The sequence below is a fragment of the Canis lupus genome, chromosome X (genome assembly GCF_048164855.1).
Source record: "Canis lupus baileyi chromosome X, mCanLup2.hap1, whole genome shotgun sequence".
In the NCBI taxonomy this organism is placed as follows: domain Eukaryota; kingdom Metazoa; phylum Chordata; class Mammalia; order Carnivora; family Canidae; genus Canis; species Canis lupus.
The window spans coordinates 113,590,215-113,612,889 of NC_132876.1; the positions used below are offsets into that span (position 1 = coordinate 113,590,215).

The window sequence follows — 22,675 nt, forward strand, 5'->3', positions numbered from 1 at the left end:
AGCTTCCAGTCCTTCCTCCGTTCAGTTTTAAACAATTAGGGTGATAGACCATCTGCATACCCGAAAACTTAGCCATTCACCTGTTATAAGTAAATCGACGATTTTTAGTAGACTTACTGAGTTGTGCAGCCATCATCTATATAAGATCCCTCGTGCCCTTTTGTAATTAGCCCTAACTTCCATGCCTGGCCCCAGCCAATAATCTATTTTCTGTCTCTTGGTGGAATACCTAGGAGTAGAATGGGTTGGTTGTATGGTAAATTTAGGTTTAACTTTTTAAAGAACTGCTGAACTCTTTTCCAAAGTGGCAGCACCATTTTTACAATCCCATCGGCAGTGGAAGAGGGCTCCCATGGCTCCAAGTCCCCGACAGCACTTGGTGTGCTGTCAGTCTTTTCGACCAGAGCCATCCTGGTGGATGTGAAGTGGTACCTCTTCATGTGCCAGCCTCGCCCTAACCTTATCTGCCCCTCTTCCCACCCTTCACCTGGTTCTGTTCCCAACCAGAGTGCCCCTCCCGCTGTTCTTTTCAGCATGGCTTCTTGATATCCCCAAATCATGCCTCTGTTTACTCTTTGGATGTGTTACTTTACTAGATAGTTTAGAGGAGGAGAGGGGCCAGCAATTTAGAATTTATTTTATTTTATTTTATTTTTTATAAAAAGGTGGCCTTTTATTTTATTTATTTATGATAGTCACACACAGAGAGAGAGAGAGAGAGAGAGGCAGAGACATAGGCAGAAGGAGAAGCAGGCTCCATGCACCGGGAGCCCAACGTGGGATTCGATCCCGGGTCTCCAGGATCACGCCCTGGGCCAAAGGCAGGCGCCAAACCGCTGCGCCACCCAGGGATCCCGCAATTTAGAATTTAAATTAGCAGGTGTTCAGGAGGCCTTTGATTCCCCCACAACATGGACACTTCCAAATCCCTCTGGGAAACCGAGGCACCATAACTTTCCAGACATCTTGCCTGCCACTTTAGATACCCTTGGCTCAGATCCCTAAGCCTGAGCTGTGGAGCTTCTCCTGCCTCCTCAGGGGAGAGTGCCACGTGAACTTGGGAATTAGCAAAAGGAGAAATGGTTACCCTTCCTACTGTACCGCAGAAAAGGGAATTTAGGGGCACCTGAGTGGCTCAGCGGTTGAGCTTCTGCCTTTGGCTCAGGTCAAGTCCCCCATTGGGCTCCCCACAGGGAGCCTGCTTCTCCCTCTGCCTGTGTCTCTGCTCCCTCTCTGTGTCTCCCATGAATAAACATATTTAAAAAAAAAAAGAAAAAAGAAAAAAGTATACATTGAAAGAAGGGTAAAATCTTGTTACAAAGACTTTAAGCCTCACATCTTAGAAACTGGCTGAGGTAGCCAGGACATCAGAGAATGATTTGTTATTTAGGAGTGAAATTGCTAATAGTATTGGATTAATTATCACTCACATAAAGACAAGGCGCTGCTGTAACCAAAAGCAGACCCCGGGTAACCCTGCCTCGCTTCCTTCCTCTCTGCTCAGTGCTTTCTAATTATTTTAGTTTTGATGAGGACTTCCCCTAGAAAAGAGGAAGAAATCATGAGCAATTTATTTGGCAAGTGTTTGGTAGTTAAAACTATTGAAATCAATGGTGTGAATATATATTTGGGATGATATTTTACACTTTGTGATTTTAAGTTTTGCCTTACCCAAGCTGATCACATAAAGTTAATTATACAAAAATCAGCCAGTGCAGAAAGTCTTTTGGAAACCAGCAGCCATTCCTGACCCTTTAGAGACGTACCCCCCGATGAATTAGTCGTCAGGTCTCTGCTGATGTTGAGTGGTTAGGACTTGCGCTTGTAATAGCAAAATGACTGTCTGCAATTTCTCAGCTATTTCAGACTCTATTTTAAATTATGAGGCTTAAAGCATGCTTAAGTAACTCTGAGTATTTGAGTAAACACTGCACTTTTTTTATGATGAGGCAAGTGTTATGAGTCGTTCAGTGCCTTTCATTCAATCCAGAGATTTTATATTTTCTCCTGAGTTCTCCCTTGGATAGTTTAAAAACATTTCTGAGATTGAATTGAAACCTGTAAGAACCATGAAAACACACATCACTCTGTATTTATGGGTGGTATTGAATGAAATTTGCCTCAATAAATAAAAGTCCTTTCGGTCTAGTACGATTCTTAAAACATTTAAGCAGCAGTTTGATTGGTTTCATTATTTTCATGTGGAAGCAATGATGTAACAAAATTTTATTTCAAAGATTACATTGAACATGAAGTAGGATTACTGTCCAACCAGAAGAGGCAATGGATAATCAGGAAAAGAGAGGCTATTGACAAATGAGCCCTAATGGAGAATCATTGCATTTCTGAGTTGCTTCGAGACGTGGGCAATTATGCAGTTTCATCCCCAGATTTCCTAGACGACTGCTGCTTAAATTTGATGCCTGTTCCACAAACCCTATCTTTGCTCTTCAAGCTTCCTCCTCCCCTCGCTCCCAGAAAATCGCCTTTATCTATTTTTTAAAAAAGATTTTACTTATTTATTCATGGGAGACACAGAGAGAGAGACAGAGACACAGGCAGAGGGAGAAGCAGGCTCCCTGTGGGGAGCCCGATGCGGGATTTGATCCCAGGACCCTGGGATCACGACCTGAGCCAAAGGCAGACGCTCAACCGCCGAGCCACCCAGGGGTCCCAAAATTGCCTTGACTTAAACTTCACAGAGAAATGAGAAATCGTAGGCTCCAAGCAGTCCCGCTGTCTGCAAACCCATGTTGTTCTCTGTGAACCTATTTCAGAGGATGATCCTCTCATCCATTCATCCATTCATCTCTGGAACTTAGGTCAAACCAACCCCTCTGCTTGATCTCTCCTGCATATGTATTCAGTGCCTTTCTCTCTGTTGGCTCTTTCCCTCAGCTTAGAAACCTGTTCAAGATTCTCCACTTTAATTAAATACACACGCATTCATATCTGAACTTCCAAGCAAGATGACCTTCTCAATTCATGTTTTGAGATCTTTTTTAGTCCATAGCCATGCTAGGTAAAATATAAAATTGATCAAATGGTGGTGAACATCTGCAGATGGCAAACATTTGCAGAAATGATACCAAAGGGGCACTAGGGTGGCTAGGTTGCTTAAGCATCTGCCTTGGGCCCAGGTCATGATCTCGGGGTCTTGGGATCAAGACCCAAGTCTGGCTCCCTGCTCAGTGGGGAGTCTGCTTCTCCCTCTGCCCCTACCCCTGCTTGTGATCGCACTCTTCCTCTCAAATAAATAAATAGAATCTTAAAAAAAGAAATGGTATCAAATACATCAAGCTGAAAAGACCAATACGTTGTACACCTTGAACTTATACCAAGTTGTATGTCAGTTATCCCTCAATACAAATAAACTTTCAAAAAACATGAAGCCCAAAGCTGCAGAACAGATGCACTCTGGGTCTGGAAGGTGGAGGCCACCAAGATTTCAACCTCAGTGGGCAATGCGCCCCATGAGTACACTTCATCGGCTCCCTGGATACAGAAGCAATGTGTAAATGAAGAAAGAATAGAAAAACAAACCTCCCAATGAAGGTGAAACTACTAAACAAAATTCCAAAGTTCAGACAGGCAATTACTGCTAAGAAAGACAGCTGGTAAAATTAATAATCAGGATATAAGTCGTATATATGAAGTTAAAATGTAATTTGAAGAAATAAGTGTATTTAGGACCATCAAAGAGAGGAAGAAAGGAATAATATTCATAAGATAAAATGAGACATTAGGAGAAACATACAGAAATGAAACAAAAAGATGGAAAGGAGAACGAAGTGGAAATATCTATAATATTAGAAAACTGGTGATAGAAATGAAAAGCTTACCAAAGCAGGGGCACCTGGGTGGCTCAGTGGTTGAGCATCTGCCTTCGGTTCAGGTCATGATCCCAGGGTCTTGGGATTGAATCCCACATCAGGCTCCCCACAGTGAACCTGCTTCTCCCACTGCCTATGTCTCTGCCTCTTTCTCTGTGTCTCTCATGAATAAATAAATAAAAACTCTAAAAAAAAAAAAAAAAAGCTTACCAAAGCAAACTCTAGACTCACACAATTGGAGACTTGGTGATTGGGAAGATGAACCAATTAGTTTAACACGTTGAAGAGAGATGAAGGGAGAACAAAACATATAAATATGAAAGCACATTTAAGAGACCTGTAAGATCATTATAAGGCTCCAATGTATGTCTGTTAAATATTTTGAAAATAGAATTGAGACAGTGTAATATGTGGAATAATGAAGAACATAATGCCTGAAAAGATAAAGAATTGAAATTTGAAAAGGACGATGGCCTCAAGATTCAAACTGCTGTGAAGGTCTCTGTTGCACCTTCTCAACCCTGCCATTATAGACAACATGTACATGAATGTGCGTGGTGTGTGCCAATAAAACTTTATTCATAAAACAGGCAGGCAGCAGGCTGAATTAGGCCAAGGAGCTGTAGTTCGACAGCCTCTGATCTAAAGTAGGAACCACTGTTTATATTTTCATGTATATCCCTCCAGATATTTTTTATACATCTATAATTTTACATATATGATGAACAGTGGTAATTTTTTATATATGCATACATATATCATGTATGTTATACACACATAAATTAAAAAGACATCATGACTGAGTCATACATGTATGACTCGGACCACACTTGGTCTTCTGAGCACCCACTTTTGGACAACACTCAATATCCACCATCATATCTAAAAACAACCAAAAAAATCCTACTCCTAAAATACAGATGAATGATGCAGATTTTAATTAAAGTGTTTGAGGGGCAGTGGAGGAGGGCGCACATCACATCACTCAACATCAAGCTTCCTAAAGGTCCCATTTGCCCACCTGTTTTTCCCCTGCAGCAGGCAGCTCTCTCTGCACCCTCCTCAGTACCATCCTGCAGCTGCCCCGGTCCCTCGACTCCGCCCCTCACCCAGCTCTAAAAATCCCCTCAGCCCACATATCCCAGCTGCCCAGGAAAACAAAGATCTAGTAACCACAGGCTGGGCAGGAGATAATCGGGGTCCCTAACAATAGACCACTGTATCGTTTCTCCAACACGGTCCAGGGAGGATCTTAATTCATTCTGTCCCAGTATTCATCTCCATCACTGGTTTCGATGAGCACATAGTGTTTCATTGTATGTATGTACCATTGTGTATCCTTATTTTAAACAATTCAGCTACTATGTTGAAAATATTGTATTGGCAGTCTCACAAATGTTGTGTCAGCCGGTACAATTTGTGCAACTGTATGGAAAGCAAATTTTCAACATAAACTTCAGAAGTGTATTTTATCAGAAAGAACAATGTCTTTGAAATAGTAAACAGATCTTTAAAAAAAATGTTAGAACTTAGAAAATTCAGGTTATCACGGTTTTTAAAAAAAAACTCCCTTTCTTGTGTGACTACAGGCAGGGTCCCCAGGACATTGTGGATCAGTTTCTCAGATAACAGGGACAAAAGCAATTGTCATTGGCTCCTGTCACAAAAACAGTATGATCTTAAAATTTGTATTAGTTTCCTGTGGCTGCTGTACCAAATTACCACAATGTAAGTGGCTTAAAACAATAGATATATATTCTCTCACAGTTCTGGAATCCAGAATTGTGAAATCAAGGTGTTGGCAGGGCTGTGCTCCTTCCAAAGACTCTTGGAGAGAATCCTTCCTTGCCTCATCCAGCTTCTGGGGGCCCCAAGCCATTCTTGGCTTGGGGCTGCATTGCTTGAATTTCTGCCTCCGTCTTCACAAAACCTCCTCTGTGTCCATGTTCCCTCTCTGTCTCTCATAAGGACATTTTGTTTTTGTATTTAAGGTCCACCTGGATAATCCAAGATGGTCTCATCTCATGATCATTAACTTCATTACATCTGCAAAGATCCTCTGCCCAAATAAAGGCACATTCCTAGGTTCTGGGGATTAGTACATGCACATGTCATTTTGAAGTCCACCATTCAACCCAGTATGATATTGTTTTTAAATGTCCTGAGAACCAGGGGGAATCATTGCTTTGATTCAGTCATAAATGAGCAGAATATGAACCAAAAATACTAACTAGTATTTTTCCTAGATACTGGTATGTACATTTGAATAATCTCCCTAACTTCTTTTCAGCTCTATTTCCATCTTGAAGTGTCAGCAATGAGGGTTATCAAGACAAACTAAAACTTCAGCAACTGGCTTTGAAACCAGTATTTTTTTTTTTTAAAGCGGGCATCTCGGTCAACGTTAGAGCGGTCTGAACAGCAGATTAGGGCAGCTTCTGGTTTGGAAGAACTGCTGCGGATCACACACTTCGAGGACTGGAAGCTCTGGAGATGCCGACTGAAGCTCAAAAGTTTGACCAGCACAGACTCTCGCTCAGCATCCCATCGGGCCACCAGGTTTGCGGCAACTTTCTATGACATTGAAACCCTAAAAGGTAGGTGTGTGCATGCACATGCACGTGTAAGTGTGTATGCATGTGCTTGCATGCATGTGTGTGTGTCTGTATGTAAGCAATTCTTGTTCTTCATCAGATACCAAAACATGCACCAGCTTCTTCCAAAGGTTTGAGCAGGGCTAGTGTGTGTCCGGGAGAAGAAAAGGGTGTCTTTGATTTCAGAGCTTTGGTGTCAGCAGAGAATCCTGGTTTCCTATGTTTACTCTACAGAGAAATATATTCAATGTGATTTTGAGATCTAAAACTGACACAAAAGAACACTTCAAAATTCAGAAATATATTGAACACAGAGATGTGAATGTAAAACGAACCCAGAAAGACCATCCTTAATCATTGGATTAAGAAATCATTGGGTTTACTTAAAAACATATAACAACCTCAGTGTCCATCAGCAAGGAGCATTCTACTGCCATGCCTACATGGACAAAAACCAATAAATTAGGCATAGCTTTTTTATTTCTTGAAAATTCTGTGATTTTTTTTAAGTAAAAATGAAAAGTAGAGGTTGGAAGCTGAATTGTAATATTGCATACTGAGATTACTAGGTGATGGAGGTGAGGAACCCTCTAGACAAAAGAATCCAAACTCCAGATAGGAAATGACCTAATTTGAAATAAGAGGGACGGCGGTGATTGTTCCCTGTAAGGTATGGAGGTTCTTTATAAGAAAACCATTGTCTGTGTATGTACTATGCCATAATGAATGAAGCTTGCCAAACACAGTTGTGTGGCCTCTGATTAGGCATTTGATTTTTTGGATGGCATAGCAAAAGAACACAAGAAGCCACTGTGGCCTTGTTGATTTGGCATTTGAGGTTTGATTAACATACAATTGTCTAGTAATGGATTATATCTATCACATAATGCAAATTGACCAGCAAGCCAAAATTATTATTTTCTTTTTTCTAGAATTATCTGTCTTTGTTTCCCTTTGTTTCCTATAAAAAGATGATGATGTTGCACAGGCCACTGTTGTCGGCTGCAGAGGAGGCTGTGCATAGTTGAGATAAATCTCTCGGCAGCACTGCAGGCCTGAGTGTGAGGAGGATTCTTTGTGCTCATGTGTGTATGACTGTGTGTCTCGGTGAGTTGAGATGATTGGCACCCTGGCCTAGAACCCACTTTAGCCAGAGGTTTGAAGCTCTAGTTTCTGTGTAGTGAATTAGCACAGACTGGAAACAAAGGAGCCAGACCTCACCTAGAGATCCAAGGCTTTAACCAGGGTCCCTATCTGAAAGCCTGAGGTGAGCTTGGAGATACTCTGTGAGAATGGAGATAGACAAGCATTTACCATACAACCAAGATTAGGTGATTAAAAAAGAAAAGTCAGTGACATTGACATTCTTTAAGAAGAAAACCATAAAAAATATAAAAATATTTTTAAAAAAACATAAAAATATGGAATTTGCCAACTCCAAAATGTCTCTTATTACGTGGGGGGATCATCTGAAGTTATTTACTAAGTTAGAAGCAGTAAATAATCAAATCGATGCGTTACACCAATTGTTATTTGTTATCAACTCTCGTCATGGATTTTGGGGTGATTCCCTGAGGCAGAGCAGTCCTGCTGGACAGTAGGAAAAAATAGCAGAGTTATGAAACTTTTAAGCAGTGCATTGGTCATAATTCCACACATTTTTTTTAATTTCACACAATTTTTATTAAAATCTTATCACTCCAACTTTCAAAACTTAGTTATACGAAAAAGCAAATGGAAAGCAACATTTAAATAGAATTTTAAACAGAGAATGTTTTCATAAGTTGACTACTTGTTTTCCCCAGGATTCATGATTAATAACAGTGAATTAAGTAATACTCATTTTAATACCTAATTGGGTAATTTATCTCTTATGGTTACAGCCTGTAGGCTCTTTATATATTCATAATCAGAAATTTAAAAAGGTCTCTTGGGTTAGAAGATTTTATGATGAAAAAACAGAGTTAAGGCAAATGGTGTAGTATATGCAATGTTTCTCAGGCAGCCAAACATCTCGTCTTTTGTGTTTTCAGTGACTTCTGAGGAATATCAAGATGGTGTGTGGGGGGGGAGTCAAGATACAGAAAGGTGTTACAAGGGAATAATTTAGACACTAGGCTCAGATCTCCAACAATAACATCGTACCTGTAGACTTCAAGCAGAAGTTCTCTTTGTCCCTTCCAGTGAAAACATATTCACATCTGGGGGAAGTCAGAATGATGTGGGGAGAGACCAGCACAAATGTGAAGGTGGGGTAAAAATGGAGAAGAGTTTGTCTCTTGCTGTATGAACACATGACCCTCAAACTTAGCTGCTTGGAACAACAGTTTTTATCTCACAGTTTCTGTGGGTTGGGGATACAGACCTGGCCTTGCCGGGTGTCTCTCCTTCAGGGTCTCTGCAGAGGCTGCAGTCAAGGTATCATCTTGTAAGACACTGCTGGCTTTTTTGGGCTGCAGGCGGCATCTCAAGGTTTAATCGGGGCAGGATGCACTTCCCAGTTCACTCGGGGCTTGTTGGCAGGACTCAGCTCCTCGCGGGCTGTTGGCCAGAGTCTGCGCTCAGTTCCTTGCCATGTGGACCTTTCCAGCGGGGCGGCTTGCTTCATCAACGCCTACGAGTTGAGAAGGCAAGAGAAAGAGAGTGGCAGCGAGAGATAGAGACTGCAGGCAAGATAGAAGTCAGTCTTTTTTAAACCTAATCATGGAAGTGACATCCCACCCCTTTTTTTGTATTGTCTTCATGAGAATCAAGTCACTAGGCCCAGCCCCCAGGGAGGAGGGGATTGTACAAGGGTGCGCACACCGGGAGGTGGGCATCACCGGGAGTCAGTTTAGAAGCTTCCTACCACAGGAGGTTTTCACCACCACCTCCAACATATGACAAACTCCACAGTCGCACAGCGAGGCTAAAAGAAGGTCTTTAGAGTTGTCTTTATCATAAAATTGAATCATTTCCCAAAACATCTGCAGAAAGGCTCTACAACTCTGAGTATCAAAGTGTCAGAATCCCATTTTTAAAAATAAACCATGAGACAAAAGCCAGTAGTGTTTTACAAGAAAGTATGTGATCTTTTTATTCCCAGAGGGTGATCTCTTTTTCTGGTTTCCCTCAAATTAGTTAGAATGGCCAGATTATGGCTTGTGCCATCAGAATGAACTGGCTTACTTCCTTTTATTTTTCTTTCTTTCTTTCTTTCTTTCTTTCTTTCTTTCTTTCTTTCTTTCTTTCTTTCTTCTTTCTTTCTTTCTTTCATTCATAAACATTGGTATTGGGCCCTGGCGAGTGAAAAAAACCCTGGCTCCGAGGCAAAGATGAGCTCCATTTAGATTTCCATTAGTGTCATTGGCCCGCTTTGAATCCTATGGTAGTTACTTAAGCAACCAACAGAAATGTATTTCTTGTTATTTTTTAAAGATTTTATTTATTTATTCATGAGAGACACAGAGAGAGAGGCAGAGACACAGGCAGAGGGAGAAGCAGGCTCCATGCAGAAGCCTGACACGGGACTGATCCCAGGACCCAGGATCAGGCCCTGGGCTGAAGGCGGCGCTAAACTGCTGAGCCACCCAGGCTGCCCCAATATTTTTGTTTTTAAAGATTTTATTTATTTATTTGAGACAGAGAGAGAGAGAGGGCACAAGGAGGGGTAGGGGCAGAGGGAGAGGGAGAAGCAGATCCCCTGTTGAGCAGGGAGCCCAACATGGGGCTCCATCCTAGGACCCTGAGATCATGACCTGAGCGAAAGGCAGGCACTTAACCAACTGAGCCACCCAGGCGCCCCCAGAAATATATTTCTTGATGGTGCCAGGACCCACCCACACCTGACTTCAAGCAGAAAAGAATGCCTTCCAGCTGTGTCCTTAAACTGCTTCTAGATAACACGCATCATTTCTTTACCTGCCTCTGTTTGCTTCCTTTCTGGCCAGCTCGTCCAGATGCACCTGGTGTGGTTTTATTTTTTTATTATTATTTTTTAAGATTTTATTTATTTACTCATGAGAGACAGACAGACAGACAGAGAGAGAGGGAGGGAGAGAGAGAGAGAGAGAGGCAGAGACACAGGCAGAGGGAGAAGCAGGCTCCACGCAGGGAACCCGATGCGGGACTCGATCCCGGGACTCCAGGATCACGCCCCAGGCCCAAGGCGGCGCTAAACCGCTGGCCCCCCCGGGGAGCCTCCCGGGTGTGGTTTTATTCTGCAGACAGTGATCTTCACCAAAGAAGGTGTCATGTGAGTGGGGAGGAGCTCAGACTTTGGTTTCAGTTTTTTCTGGAACCGATCTTTGGGTAAAGGAGCGACGGGGAAGGAACCGTGGAGCGGGCGAGGTGACCGTGGCGGCGCCCGGCAGCCCACTGGCCGGCGCTGGCACGGCCGGGCCGGTTCTTGAGCCAGTGCCCACGAGCGTCCCGTCCGCAGTCATAGACGAGGAGTGGCAGCGGACGCAGTGCAGCCCCCGGGAGACGTGCGTGGAGGTGGCCAGCGAGCTGGGGAGGAGCACCGACACGTTCTTCAAGCCGCCCTGCGTGAACGTGTTCCGCTGTGGCGGCTGCTGCAACGAGGAGAGCCTCGTCTGTATGAACACGAGCACCTCCTACGTCTCCAAACAGGTACGGGGGCATCGGCAGGTGTGGCCCCTCCAGAGCCCCCCCCCCCCCCCACAAGCGTGTTGACAGCCCCAGCTAGGCTCCTTGCCATGCACCGTGCGGAAATGGCCTTGCGGGCCTCATCTCACTTAACCCCTGGAGCAAGCTAACAAACAGGGTATCTATCCTCTTCTCCTCCTACCTGTAGAGATGAGGAAACTGAGCTCAGAGAGCTAACCTGTGGCGGAGCTGGGACCCACATCCAGGTCTGTGGGACTCCAGACCCTGAACTTCTATGGGCTCCTGTCTCTCTGGTGCCATGATGTCAAGAATCAGAAAATCCCAAGGGAGTTACTAGAACAAACGATAAAAGGAAGGAAGAGAGTGGGGCTGCCTTGCATATTCGTTGGGTTCTGTGTTGCTCAAGTGGAGCCACTGAGAAGAGTTGACCCGGGTGGTGTGGGCAGGGAAGTGGGAAGGAGGATGGGTGGTCAAGTGCCCAGCGGTAGCCAAAGCAGGAGCCGTTCCCACCCTGGACCGAAGAGGCTGGGGGCTGGAGCAGTTGTAGGAACCCCAAGAGAAAGGGGAGAAGAGGGCTGCTGGGCCAGCTGGAGGAGTGGCTGCAAGGAGTAGGGGGCAAGGGGTGGAGGAGGCAAGGGGACCTATAGGTGCAGCCACAGAGGTCAGTGTCTTGAGACACAGACCCAGTGGGGGAGGAAGGAGAGAGGATGGCATCTCCGGAAGGGCAAATGGAGCGTATCTAGCACAAAAGATCTTTGAAAATCATTCTCTAGTCCCCATGAAAGAAATAATTCTTCCCTCTCCAGCTTATAAAATCTCTTTTGCCCAGTAGATAAGTTTTTCTATCACTACCGTATTGTTGTCAAATGTAATAAATGTTGCACTGAAAAGCAGTAATAATAAACTTAGGAAAACATTAAAAGCCTAGAAGTCCAACTGCATTCCTTTTGGTTCTGTGTTGCAAATTCCTCACGCATGTTGATGTGTTCATTTAATTGTCACATTAACCTACACAATCTGTTCTCCTTGTGATTGTGAACAGAGGTGGAACAATAAAATTACATATGCAACGAATATATTGTGGTAGGAAATAATCTTTAAAAAAAATTTTTTTTAGAGAGGGCAGGAGGAAGGGGAAGGGCAGAAGGAGAGGGAGAGAGAGAATCTTTAGCAGGCTCCACACCCAGTGCAGAGCCCAATGCGGGGCTCTATCTCCTAACCCTGAGATCACGACCTGAGCTGAAATCAAGAGTCAGACACTTAACCAACTGGCACCCAAGCATCCTCCCCCCCGCCTTTTTAAGAGGAAAATTATCTTAACTGGATGGAAAGAATGGTATGCTGATTTGTTTGGTAATACGTTAGCTTATCCTGAATTTTGTTCCCCCTCCCCCCTAAAATATCCCACAAAAGTTTCTTTTTTTCTAAATTCTTTTAGAGAATCTTGGAACTTGTAAAAATTCTGACCTCTTACTATTTGACAGTTGGGGGGAAAAATGACATAAGTATGGCTAACCATCAACTGTCAGTAGAAACAAAGCTTGCATAACATAAGAGGCTTTGGTTCATGACCATGTTATTCCCTAAAGCATAGCTGAAAAATTTCGCAAGAAGATGAAGTTTATGCAAAGTAAACACTCTAAAAACATTCTCTTACTTAGACTCATCGAAGGTCCATTTCATATCAAAAGGTCAGAATAAACACAACTTTAATGGATTGTTTGCACTTAATAGAGAGTTGAATATTTTATTTTGACTGCTGTACTCAACAAATGATTCGTTTTAAAGAATGTACTTAAGTGTAAGTGCACAGCAGTTTTTCTTTCCAAATACGCACACTTGAACATTTTAACAGTGGTTTAAAAAAACTACCTCTCACTCCAAAGTTATGGACTATTTGATTAAATACATCTTTGAAACACAGTGAATAAATGAATACTCTGTGTAGTAAGTAAGGACTACACGGAGTGGGGATTGAATGAACAGAGCACTAAAATCAAGTTCAAATTTATCTGAACCACTCTAGAAACCAAGTAATTGACATTTCTCTGACTTGTACTTGCCAAGATCCCACCTTGCTTCTTCTGGTCACAGAAATTTTGTTCCAAAATGTAATAAGGCATATTCTTAAGAGTATCACCTCTGGCTCCAGAGAAGACGGCCTGGGTTCAAATCCCCACTCTTCCAATCAATAGTTATGTGGCCTTAGGCAAGTTATGTAACCTCTCTGTACGTCTGTTTCTTCACCTATAGGGTTAGGGGAGGAGACATTAAAAAAAAAATCCACCCTAGAATATTGTTATAAGGGGTGAATGAATGAATAGAGAACAGGACCTGGCATATAGAAACATGGAATGATATTCATGTTACCTATAATTATTTGGTTGGGCATGATGATCTTGTATCAGTCATTATTATGTAATGCTGTATAATACACACCCCAAAACTCTGTGGTTTCAAACAATAATGATTTAGTCTTACCCCTGCATTTAAGATTCAGTTAGTTTTGAGTGGGCCTAACTGCAAGCGACAGGTTAACTGCAGGTCTGTTCCCTGTATCTCCCATCCCTTGGGCCAGCATGCCTGCTAAATCATGCTCTTCTCATGGCTACAGCATCCGCGGGAGAAAATGAGCCCCCAAAGCACACACAAGTTCAAGTTTGTAGATGTGTCATGTCTGCTAACATCCCGATGGCCAAAGCAAGTCACATAGCCAAGTCCAAAGTCAAGGGACAGGAAACTATTCCTTCAATGGAGATGGTATGAGAAGGGATAAGTAAATAGTTCTGAACGATAATCTGTTCACCATGGTCTCAAAGAAACTTCATAGCTGTAAGTTCATTTAGTCCTTATAATTTACACTCAAATTTAAAATAGGAGCAAGGACCAAGTGCCTTTTACAGGGGTACCAGTGACACCAGAATGGTAAGAGATTTGGCCAAGCTTAAATACTTGCTAAAGTTACATAAGCCCCCAGGCTCCTGACTCCCAGCCCAACATCCTCTCCGTCATGCCAGCCCTTAACCTTATTAGTTCTTTCTTAATGGACAGCTTTGCTAAAGTCACTACCATAGAGGACAAAGGCAAAAATGCAAGCTGTAGAAATTAGCATCTAAATACATATATGTGTTATGGTTCTTCCTCTCCTCTAGCTCTTTGAGATATCAGTGCCTTTGACTTCAGTACCTGAATTAGTGCCTGTTAAGGTGGCCAACCATACAGGTTGTAAGTGCCTGCCAACGGCTCCCCGCCATCCATACTCCATTATCAGAAGATCCATCCAGATCCCAGAAGAAGATCAGTAAGCCTTTCTTGTATTCACTTACGCTTGTTCTTGCTTTGCTAAAGCTGTGTGTGGAGAATATTTCATTATTTTAGGTGTTAGATGTATATGGCGGTAAGACCACAAAGCTCAGTGGTTATGAACTCACCAGGTCTACTTATAGACACCTCTGTTCTTTTTAAAAATTATTTTTATTTTAATTTAATTAATTTTTTAGAGAGAGTGCATGCAAGCAGGGCAAGGGGGGGTGCAGAGGGAGAGGGAGGGAGAGAATCTTAAGTAGGCTCCATGCCCAGCACAGAGCCCGATGTGGGGCTCCATCTCACAACCCTGAGATCCTGACCTGACCTGAAATCCAAAGTCAGATGCTCAACCAACCGCGCCACTCAGGCACCCCTTATCTCCATTTTTAAAAAGGTAGTGCTTAAGAGCTATGTTAGGACAATGTTTACTTTTGGCAAATAAGCTCTGTTGACAGCTAATTTGCACAGTTTTAAAAGCAATCTTCTTAAAAAGATGATAACTGTCCAAAATTACAGTTTAGTTTCCAAATGGAATATTTGTGCTTACAGAATTACTATCTAATAACATACAGTTCATAAATATGAATTAAGCTCCTTAAAAACCATCACTATTCTCCACTCAGAAATGTATTCAGCATTTTAAAAAAATGCCCCAAAGGTGCGATTGCCCTTGAAATATTTTAAATCTGGTTTGTTATTTTCTTTTCCTAGCTGTTCCCATTCCAAGCAACTCTGTCCTGTTGACATGCTATGGGATAGCGACAAATGTAAATGTGTTTTACAGGAGGAGAATCCACTCGTTGGAATGGAAGGTAATGATGACAGTAAGGAAATAAAAATAGTAATAATAAAAATGACAATTGTAACTAACATCTATTGAGTGCTTACTATGGCCAGGCAATGTTGTAAGCCTTTTAGATGTATTAACTCAATTACTCCTCACAACAATCCTTAATGTACTATTATTATCCTTTTTTTTTTTACAATGACAGAATGGACACATCAAGATATCTAGTAATTTTCTCCAGATTACACAGCTAAGAGTGATAGAAGCAGTCAGATTCCAGAGCCCACTGTGCTTTCATTATATAGTAAGTCTACCAATGCACGGCTCTGCTTTTTAATCTTAAAGAAAAACCCAGTGATTAGAACATCTCACAACCCTGGATCTGAAAGGCAATGGTAGCCTTTCATGAAAGCTACTTCAAAACGAAACACTAGTCAACCACATTTTACTAATTTATTTGTATAGAAGCCTCACAGGAATATAAAGTAATTTTAGACTTATTGGTTTCTTTCAACTGTGGCATGTGAAAACAGGCCAATTATTTGAGAAAAAGAAATGGGGAGTAGGAGAAAACTTTTTCTGAAACTATGGCAAAGTAAAAGCAAAACATGGCCAGCCATTGGGCGATGGGGAGTCGGGAACCACATGTCATCACTGCTCAGAACTCGTAATGCTGTGATGTTTGATGATGACTATTTGGCTGAAAATGAATGCGTTGTTAGAATTTATTTCCCAGAGGACATGACAGGATTCCACTGGAAAAAAAAATCACAAGGAGTCATGTACCTTGAACTTGCTTGTTTTAAACTATGATCTCCAAGCAAGACTTTGTAAGGACTAAACTCTATGGAATAATGTCCTAGAAACCGTAAATAATGTTCTACTTTCTAGACTTCTGTCTCTCGGCTTCCTTCTTATTGTTTTCATGAGAGTTCATGCAAGTCTTGAATGTCATCTACATCCTTTCCACCATGTGTTCAGATTATCCTCTGCTAGAAAAGACCTTGGTCATGAGGAAGCCTGCCACCCACCGAGGCAGCACAGTTACCCTGGGCACACTCTTGTTGTTAGTAAACTGTATTGAAGCTCAATCTCTGTCTCTAGGACAGGACCAGTCAATGGAATGACAGTGAGAGTCACATGTGTAACTTACATTTCATGGTACTCACATGAAGAAGGTCAAAAGGAACAAGTACATTTAATTTTTGTATATTTTATTTAATCTAACATAGCAAGATAGTATCATTTTGACGTGTCATCAATATACATTCATAAATGAGATATCCTGGGGAGGGACTCAGCTGGTGCACGTGTGTGCTGAGAGTGGGAAGAGTGGGGCAGAAGGAGAGCAGTGCTCTGAGTGGGGCCAGCATGAGTGCTCAGGACTGAAAGTATGAGAAGGTAGCATGTCAGGGTGCTGAAAAAAGTTCAGCGTGGTGGGAACCTAATGGGAGGGGGCTGGGTAGATGTGAGAGAGGAAGCTGGAGGAGTTCACAAGGGACCTGGGGCATCTTGTTCCAGAGACTGGATGTGATGCTAAGGGCAAAGGGAACTCCCTCAACTGGGTCAAGCAGGAGAGTGATAGCACCAATTAGAATTTTTTTAAGATTTATTTATTTGAGAGAGAGAGAGAGAACATGCATGAATTGGAGGGGCAGGGGGAGAATCTTCAAGCAGACTTGCCACTGAGCACAGAGTCCAACTCGATCTCATGACCCATGAGATCACGAACCATGAGTTGAAACCAAGAGTCAGACATTTAATCGACTGAGCCACCCAGGCGCCCCATGGCAGCACCAATTAGAATTTTAACACAATCAACCAGTGACAGGATAGAAGATGTGTTGGTCCGGGGCAGGAAAGGAGACAGGGGACTTCTGGAGAAGTTGCAGCAGTGATGGAAGTGAGAGGCATGGGGTAGCTAGATCACCGTCACCTCTCCAGTGGCCTCGTCAAACTCATGACATACTGAGCTTACTGTTCACTGAACACCCTTTTCACACATGTGGCCGTTAAGCCAACTGCCTTTTCTACACCTACAATGACTTCTCTTCCCTGAATGAGCATGTTCGGGTTAGCGAATCCAAGATCAGTTTAATTTCATCTCTTTGGATTCAGGTCATAAACAATAAAACAAACAATACCAAAAAAGAAAAATTGGAGGGTCCTGATTTTATATTTTAAATTCCTCAAGAATTTACCTGGAAAAAAAATCCATGAACTTGTTGATAAAAAATGATGAAAGAGACAAGGCTGAGAACAGAACTCATGGTATTCCATCCTCAACCTTGCTAGGGTGGAAATCAATATATGACGCTTCAGGGTATCACCCTTAGCTAGTTGCTGTTTCACTCAGTTCTACACACAGTCTCTGTTACTTTTTTTTTTTAAAGTAACCTCTACACTAAAGTAGGGTTCAAACTCACAACCTTGTGATCAAGAGTCACAGGTTCTACCAACTGAGCCAGCCAGGTGCCCCCCATTTCTGTTACTTTTAGTTAATGCTTATAAGGATTGAAGCCAGCCACTGCTAACTACCTTTCTGTAGCTCAGCAAACACCTAGTGGACTGTGTTTCCCTAAACTACAGAAGAAGGGCATTGGTTCTATCTGAAATGGTCTGAATGAATCTCTACCGCCACCTTGTGATTCATGCAAGTCTTTTAGGAGCTCCTTAAGTATCCTTTAACAATCTGTTTTGTTTTTAGTTTTTAGTTTAATTCCAATATAGTTAACATACGCTGTAACAGTAGTTCCAGGTGTACAATATAGTGATTCAGCGCTTCCGTACATCACCTGGTGCTCATCAGGACGGTGCACGCCTTAATCTCGGTCACCCGTTTCCCTCCTCCCCACCCCCTTCCCCTCTGATAACCATCAGTTTGTTCTCTAGAGTTGAGAGTCTGTTTCTTGGTTTGCGTCTCTCCCTCCTTTTGTTCCCCCTTCGCTTGCTTGTTTTGTTTCTTAAATGCCACATATGAATGAGATCATACGGTGTTTGTCTTTCTCTGACTGACTTATTTCACTTAGCATTATACTCTCTAGCTCCATCGATGTCATTGCAGATGGCAGGATTTCATTCTTTTTTATGGCTGAATAATATTCTGTTGTAGTGCTTCTTCTTTATCCATTTGTGAATCAATGGACAATTCCAGACTTCAAGTTATATTACAAAGCTATAGTCATCAAAACAGTATGGTACTGGCACAAAAATAGACACATAGATCAGTGGAACAGAATAGAAAACCCAGGACTGAGTCCTCAGGTATGTGGTCAATTAATCTTTGACAAAACAGGAAAGAATAGCCAATGGGAACAATCTATTCTCATCCTGCCCCAAAGTGGCATATACCTCATCGACATATGGCTTACAAAGCTCGCCTTTTTCCTCTTCATGCAATTCTGAGAATCTCCCCCAGATCTGGCCTTCCAACACCCTTTCCATGTGGTTCCTTGAATACCATCAGTCACAGAGCAGTTAAAACTATGAGATTAGACAACATGAGATTGCCATTTTGATATACTGTCAGTGGTCAGATATTGACAAGAATATATGGTTTAACCCAATGTCTTGGAACAATGGACGGGATTCTTCAGGGTCTTCCTACATCAGCCTGTTTCGGGACCCTTTTACTACAGCGAATGAACTCAACATTTGTCATGTGCCTATTTTATGTCAGAATGATGATATCTGATTCCAATAACCTTCAGTATTTTTTAATTCATAGAGGAAATAGACATATGTAAGCAGTGCAAGAAAGGACAGGATGGAAATATGCACAGGGTAAGGGCACTTAGCTAAACTTGTAGAAGTTGAGAAAGATACCTGGGGAGAAAGATGACTGGCAGGGAGAAGGGCAAGGCCAAAAGCATGGGGCTGAGAGACCCTGGGATATCAGGGGAACAAAAAGTAGTATAATTTGATATGGATGGAACACAGGGTATATATGATGGGGGCGGAGGGAGAAAGATGAGTCTGGGAGATTAGTAAGGTCTCCATCATGGAGGCTTTCATATGACCCTGGTTGGGAAAACAGTCTGTTATTGGGAACCTTTTAAGAAACTTAATGCAGTAGAGTAATGTGATTAGATCTGCATTTGATAATATTGTGGAAAATGGATTGAAGGGATAAAACTTGTGATGGCAAGATCTGTGACAACCATCTACACAAAAAAATATTAGGGTGCTGACTGAGGTGGTGGCAGTGTTGATGGAAATGATAGAACAAAGTCAGGATGGCAGAACTGGGTGCACAAAGTGATGAGACCCAATATGGCAGGTGAGTCGGGAGTGATGGCACCATTCCCTAAACAAGGCAGATTTAGAGAGAAGCAGGTTTGGGGAAGAAACTAACCATGTACTTGCCTCCAGAACATTCAAGAATGCTAAAGTGTCACAGTCACGTTCTTCCCAAGTTTCTTCTTTTCCATTTCCTGCACTGAATTTCAACTTGGTGATCAGAATTGGACATGGAGTAGCAGTTACCCAATTGTTGTGTACACTTTCTAGAAGAAATAGCTGTCAACTAAGTGTGTCTAAATCTTCTCAGGCCCTCCTCTCAGCTGAACGTGTTCTTCCAACAGATAGTCTGCGGAATCAAGGTTTATCATCACTGTTGTATCTTTTATAACAGCGTTGTGATCTGTGGTGAGGAAATACATCACTTTGCATTTGTATCCACAGTCTGGAATGTCTGAGGTGTACTTCGATCATGCCCATACTTCTGTTCCTCCCTTCTTTTACTCTTCATCTAAAAACTAGGAAGGACCAGACTCAAAATTCCTCGATATCCTATGTTTTATTACTAATACTTGCCTGTGAAAGTTTGCATTTTGTAACCAGTCACCAACCTAAAAATCTCTTTGAAAATCATATCAAAAATACTCAGCTTATAACATCTTTCTCACAAACTTAAGAACACATGAACTCAGTATTGGTATTGTGAAATCAGAGGTGAATCTCCCCCACCATGTGAAAAAACTAGGAGCAAAAATCTACAGGAAAGGAGATCAGAAAAGTTATTTTAGAATAACAGAAAGTATACAACTAATTTTGATGCCACGTTTTCCGTGCTACAGCCATCTGACCAAACTTTTTCTGTTTCTGTTTAGACCACTCTCACCTCCAGGAACTGGCTCTCTGCGGGCCGCACATGAAGTTTGACGACGATCGTTGCGAGTGTGTCTGTAAAACACCGTGTCCCAGAGATCTCATCCAGCACCCAGAAAACTGCAGTTGCATGGAGTGCAGAGAGAGCCTGGAGAGCTGCTGCCAGAAGCACAAGATATTTCACGCAGACACCTGCAGGTGAAAGGCATTTTCACTTTCACCTTCATTTGACTCATTGACAAATGTGAATGCCATTAATGTGAATGCCATTTCACTTTGGTGAAATTCCTTCTGAAAGCATTTTTTTTTTTTGCAGTGCCCAAGTCCCTTTTATTGATAGTAAAACAGAGGTTTGGCAACCAAGGACAAGTGAGAGTATATAGAGTGATGAGTAATTGTGAAACCAAGAAAATCCTGGGGCGCCTGGGTGGCTTAGCTGGTTAAGCAGCTGACTTTTGGTTTCACTCAGGTCATGATCTCAGGGTCCTGGGATCAAGCCCTGCACCAGGCTCTGTGCCCAGCAGGGAGTCTGCTTGAGACTCTCCCTCTCCCTCCACCTCTCCACTCCCTTGCCCCAGTAAATAAATAAATCTTAAAATAAAAAAAAAAAAAGAAAAGAAAAGAAAAAGAAAGTCCTGCCTGCTGTTGTTGGGTATGGATCTTCCATAAAATTTTAATTGATGAGATTTAAGCAATTATTTGGAGGGTGAGTTTCAGATCAGCACGTTCTCTGGTTGGATCTCTCTCAGTATATGTCCACATGTTTGTTTGTTCTTTGAGGAAGGGGATAGCACTGGATTTATACAGCAAGAAATATATTGATAAATAGAACCCTTACAGGTCACCATTTGGGCTTTCATAGGCTTTTTTGCATCCATGTGGAATAACTGTTCAGGGTGTTATACTGACATTTTAAATACATATCGGGAAGATTTATGTTGAAAACTTAATCACATCAGAACAGAGTTATTCCTTTGAATTTAGTCCTTGATTCCGAATTCTCATGTTTATTTTCTTTTGCAACAGCTGTGAGGACAGATGTCCCTTTCACACCAGAACATGTGCGCATGGAAGACCAGCATGTGCAAAGCACTGCCGCTTTCCGAAGGAGAAAAGGGCTGCCTATGGGTTCCATGGTCAAGAAAATCCTTGACTCAACTTGGTTCCTGAGTTCCCCATCCCTAACATTTTAAACAGCATGCTGCTTTGCCAAGTTGCTGTCACTGATTGTTTTTTTTTCCCCACGTACAAGAAAAAAAAATCTGTTTTACCCAGTCCCACAATGAATTCAGACCACCCTTCCATTACACACCAGCTGAGGCTTCCCTGGTTCACTGACAGATGACTGCCAACTGAAGATGCCCCTGCACAGCAGGATGGAGAGGAGGGAACCTGTAGCAGCCCCCTCCCTTTTTTTTTTGGTGAATGTTAAAGGTCTGATCATCCTAGAATCACAGGGGCCATAAAATTGATTACTCAAAGCCAACAAGGCAATTTTATAGTCTCCAAGTCCTTCGCTAATGCAGCTGTCTTGTGAATTCTTCTGACTCTTTATTATGCAGATTTTGATTTGTATGATCAGCACTGATTTTCTGATTACTGTCCAGCTTGTAGTTTTGAGTTTACTGAACTACTGTCTGTTGTTTCATATTTAAGTGTATTTAAAGAAAATAAACACCATTATTCAAGCCGTGGAATTTTGTGTTATTTAATATGGTACCACTCTAAATTTCATGCCAAGGGAAAAAATATGTCTTAAAGAGAGAAAGGGATCGAGAAGGGGGAGGGATGGGGAGAGACATGGGCACAGCAACACTTGATGTCAGTTAGGGGAAGCCCAGGCAGTAGCTCTCAGAAGGTTTAAGATTTTTTTTTAAGATTTTATTTATTTATTTAAGAGGGAGAGAGAGCAAGCAAGCACAGAGGGGGAGGGTGTGGGAGAAGCAGACTCCCCGCTTAGCAGAAAGCCCTACAAGGCACAGGGCTCAATCCCAGGCTCCTGGGATCATGATCTGAGCTGAAGACAGATGCTTCACCGACAGCCACCCAGGCGCCCCGCAGAAGGTTTAAGATTCTAAATGAGGGTTAGTGGGGCCCCTGGGTGGCTTCAGCTCAGATCATCTCCTTCCCTCTCCCTTGGCCCCTCCCGCCACTCATGCTTATGCTCTCGCATGCTCTGTCTCTCACAGATAAATAAAATCTAAGTAAGGTTAAGCAAATGTGACCCAAGTTTAAAATCTGTCTTTCCTTTGAGATTCAGTGTAACTTAACCTGACCCACATCTCGTGATGGAGGAGAGCCCAGGAATCCCCCCTGATGTCTTTGAGAACTTGTGTCTTCTGGCCGCCTCCAGCTCCAACTGCGGGCACCCATTCTCGGGTCATTCACATCTCACTTCTCGTGGCCAAGGGCTTCCTCTCTCTGTCGCATGGCCACCC

At 42.4% G+C, this 22,675-nt stretch overlaps 1 protein-coding gene across 2 annotated transcripts in view; it reads left to right on the top strand.

Annotated features, from left to right (window-relative positions):
- VEGFD (vascular endothelial growth factor D) overlaps positions 1–21,925 on the top strand; it is a 37,323-nt gene extending 15,398 nt beyond the window's left edge. For both annotated transcript variants that reach the window (XM_072816643.1, XM_072816644.1), the window contains exons 2-7: positions 6,220–6,430; positions 10,848–11,038; positions 14,188–14,336; positions 15,053–15,153; positions 20,240–20,435; positions 21,264–21,925. In XM_072816643.1, coding sequence (XP_072672744.1) covers positions 6,220–6,430; positions 10,848–11,038; positions 14,188–14,336; positions 15,053–15,153; positions 20,240–20,435; positions 21,264–21,390 — 975 coding nt within the window. In that variant the 3' untranslated portion in view covers positions 21,391–21,925. The remainder of the gene's footprint in view (positions 1–6,219; positions 6,431–10,847; positions 11,039–14,187; positions 14,337–15,052; positions 15,154–20,239; positions 20,436–21,263) is intronic.
- Positions 21,926–22,675: the final 750 nt, after the last annotated feature.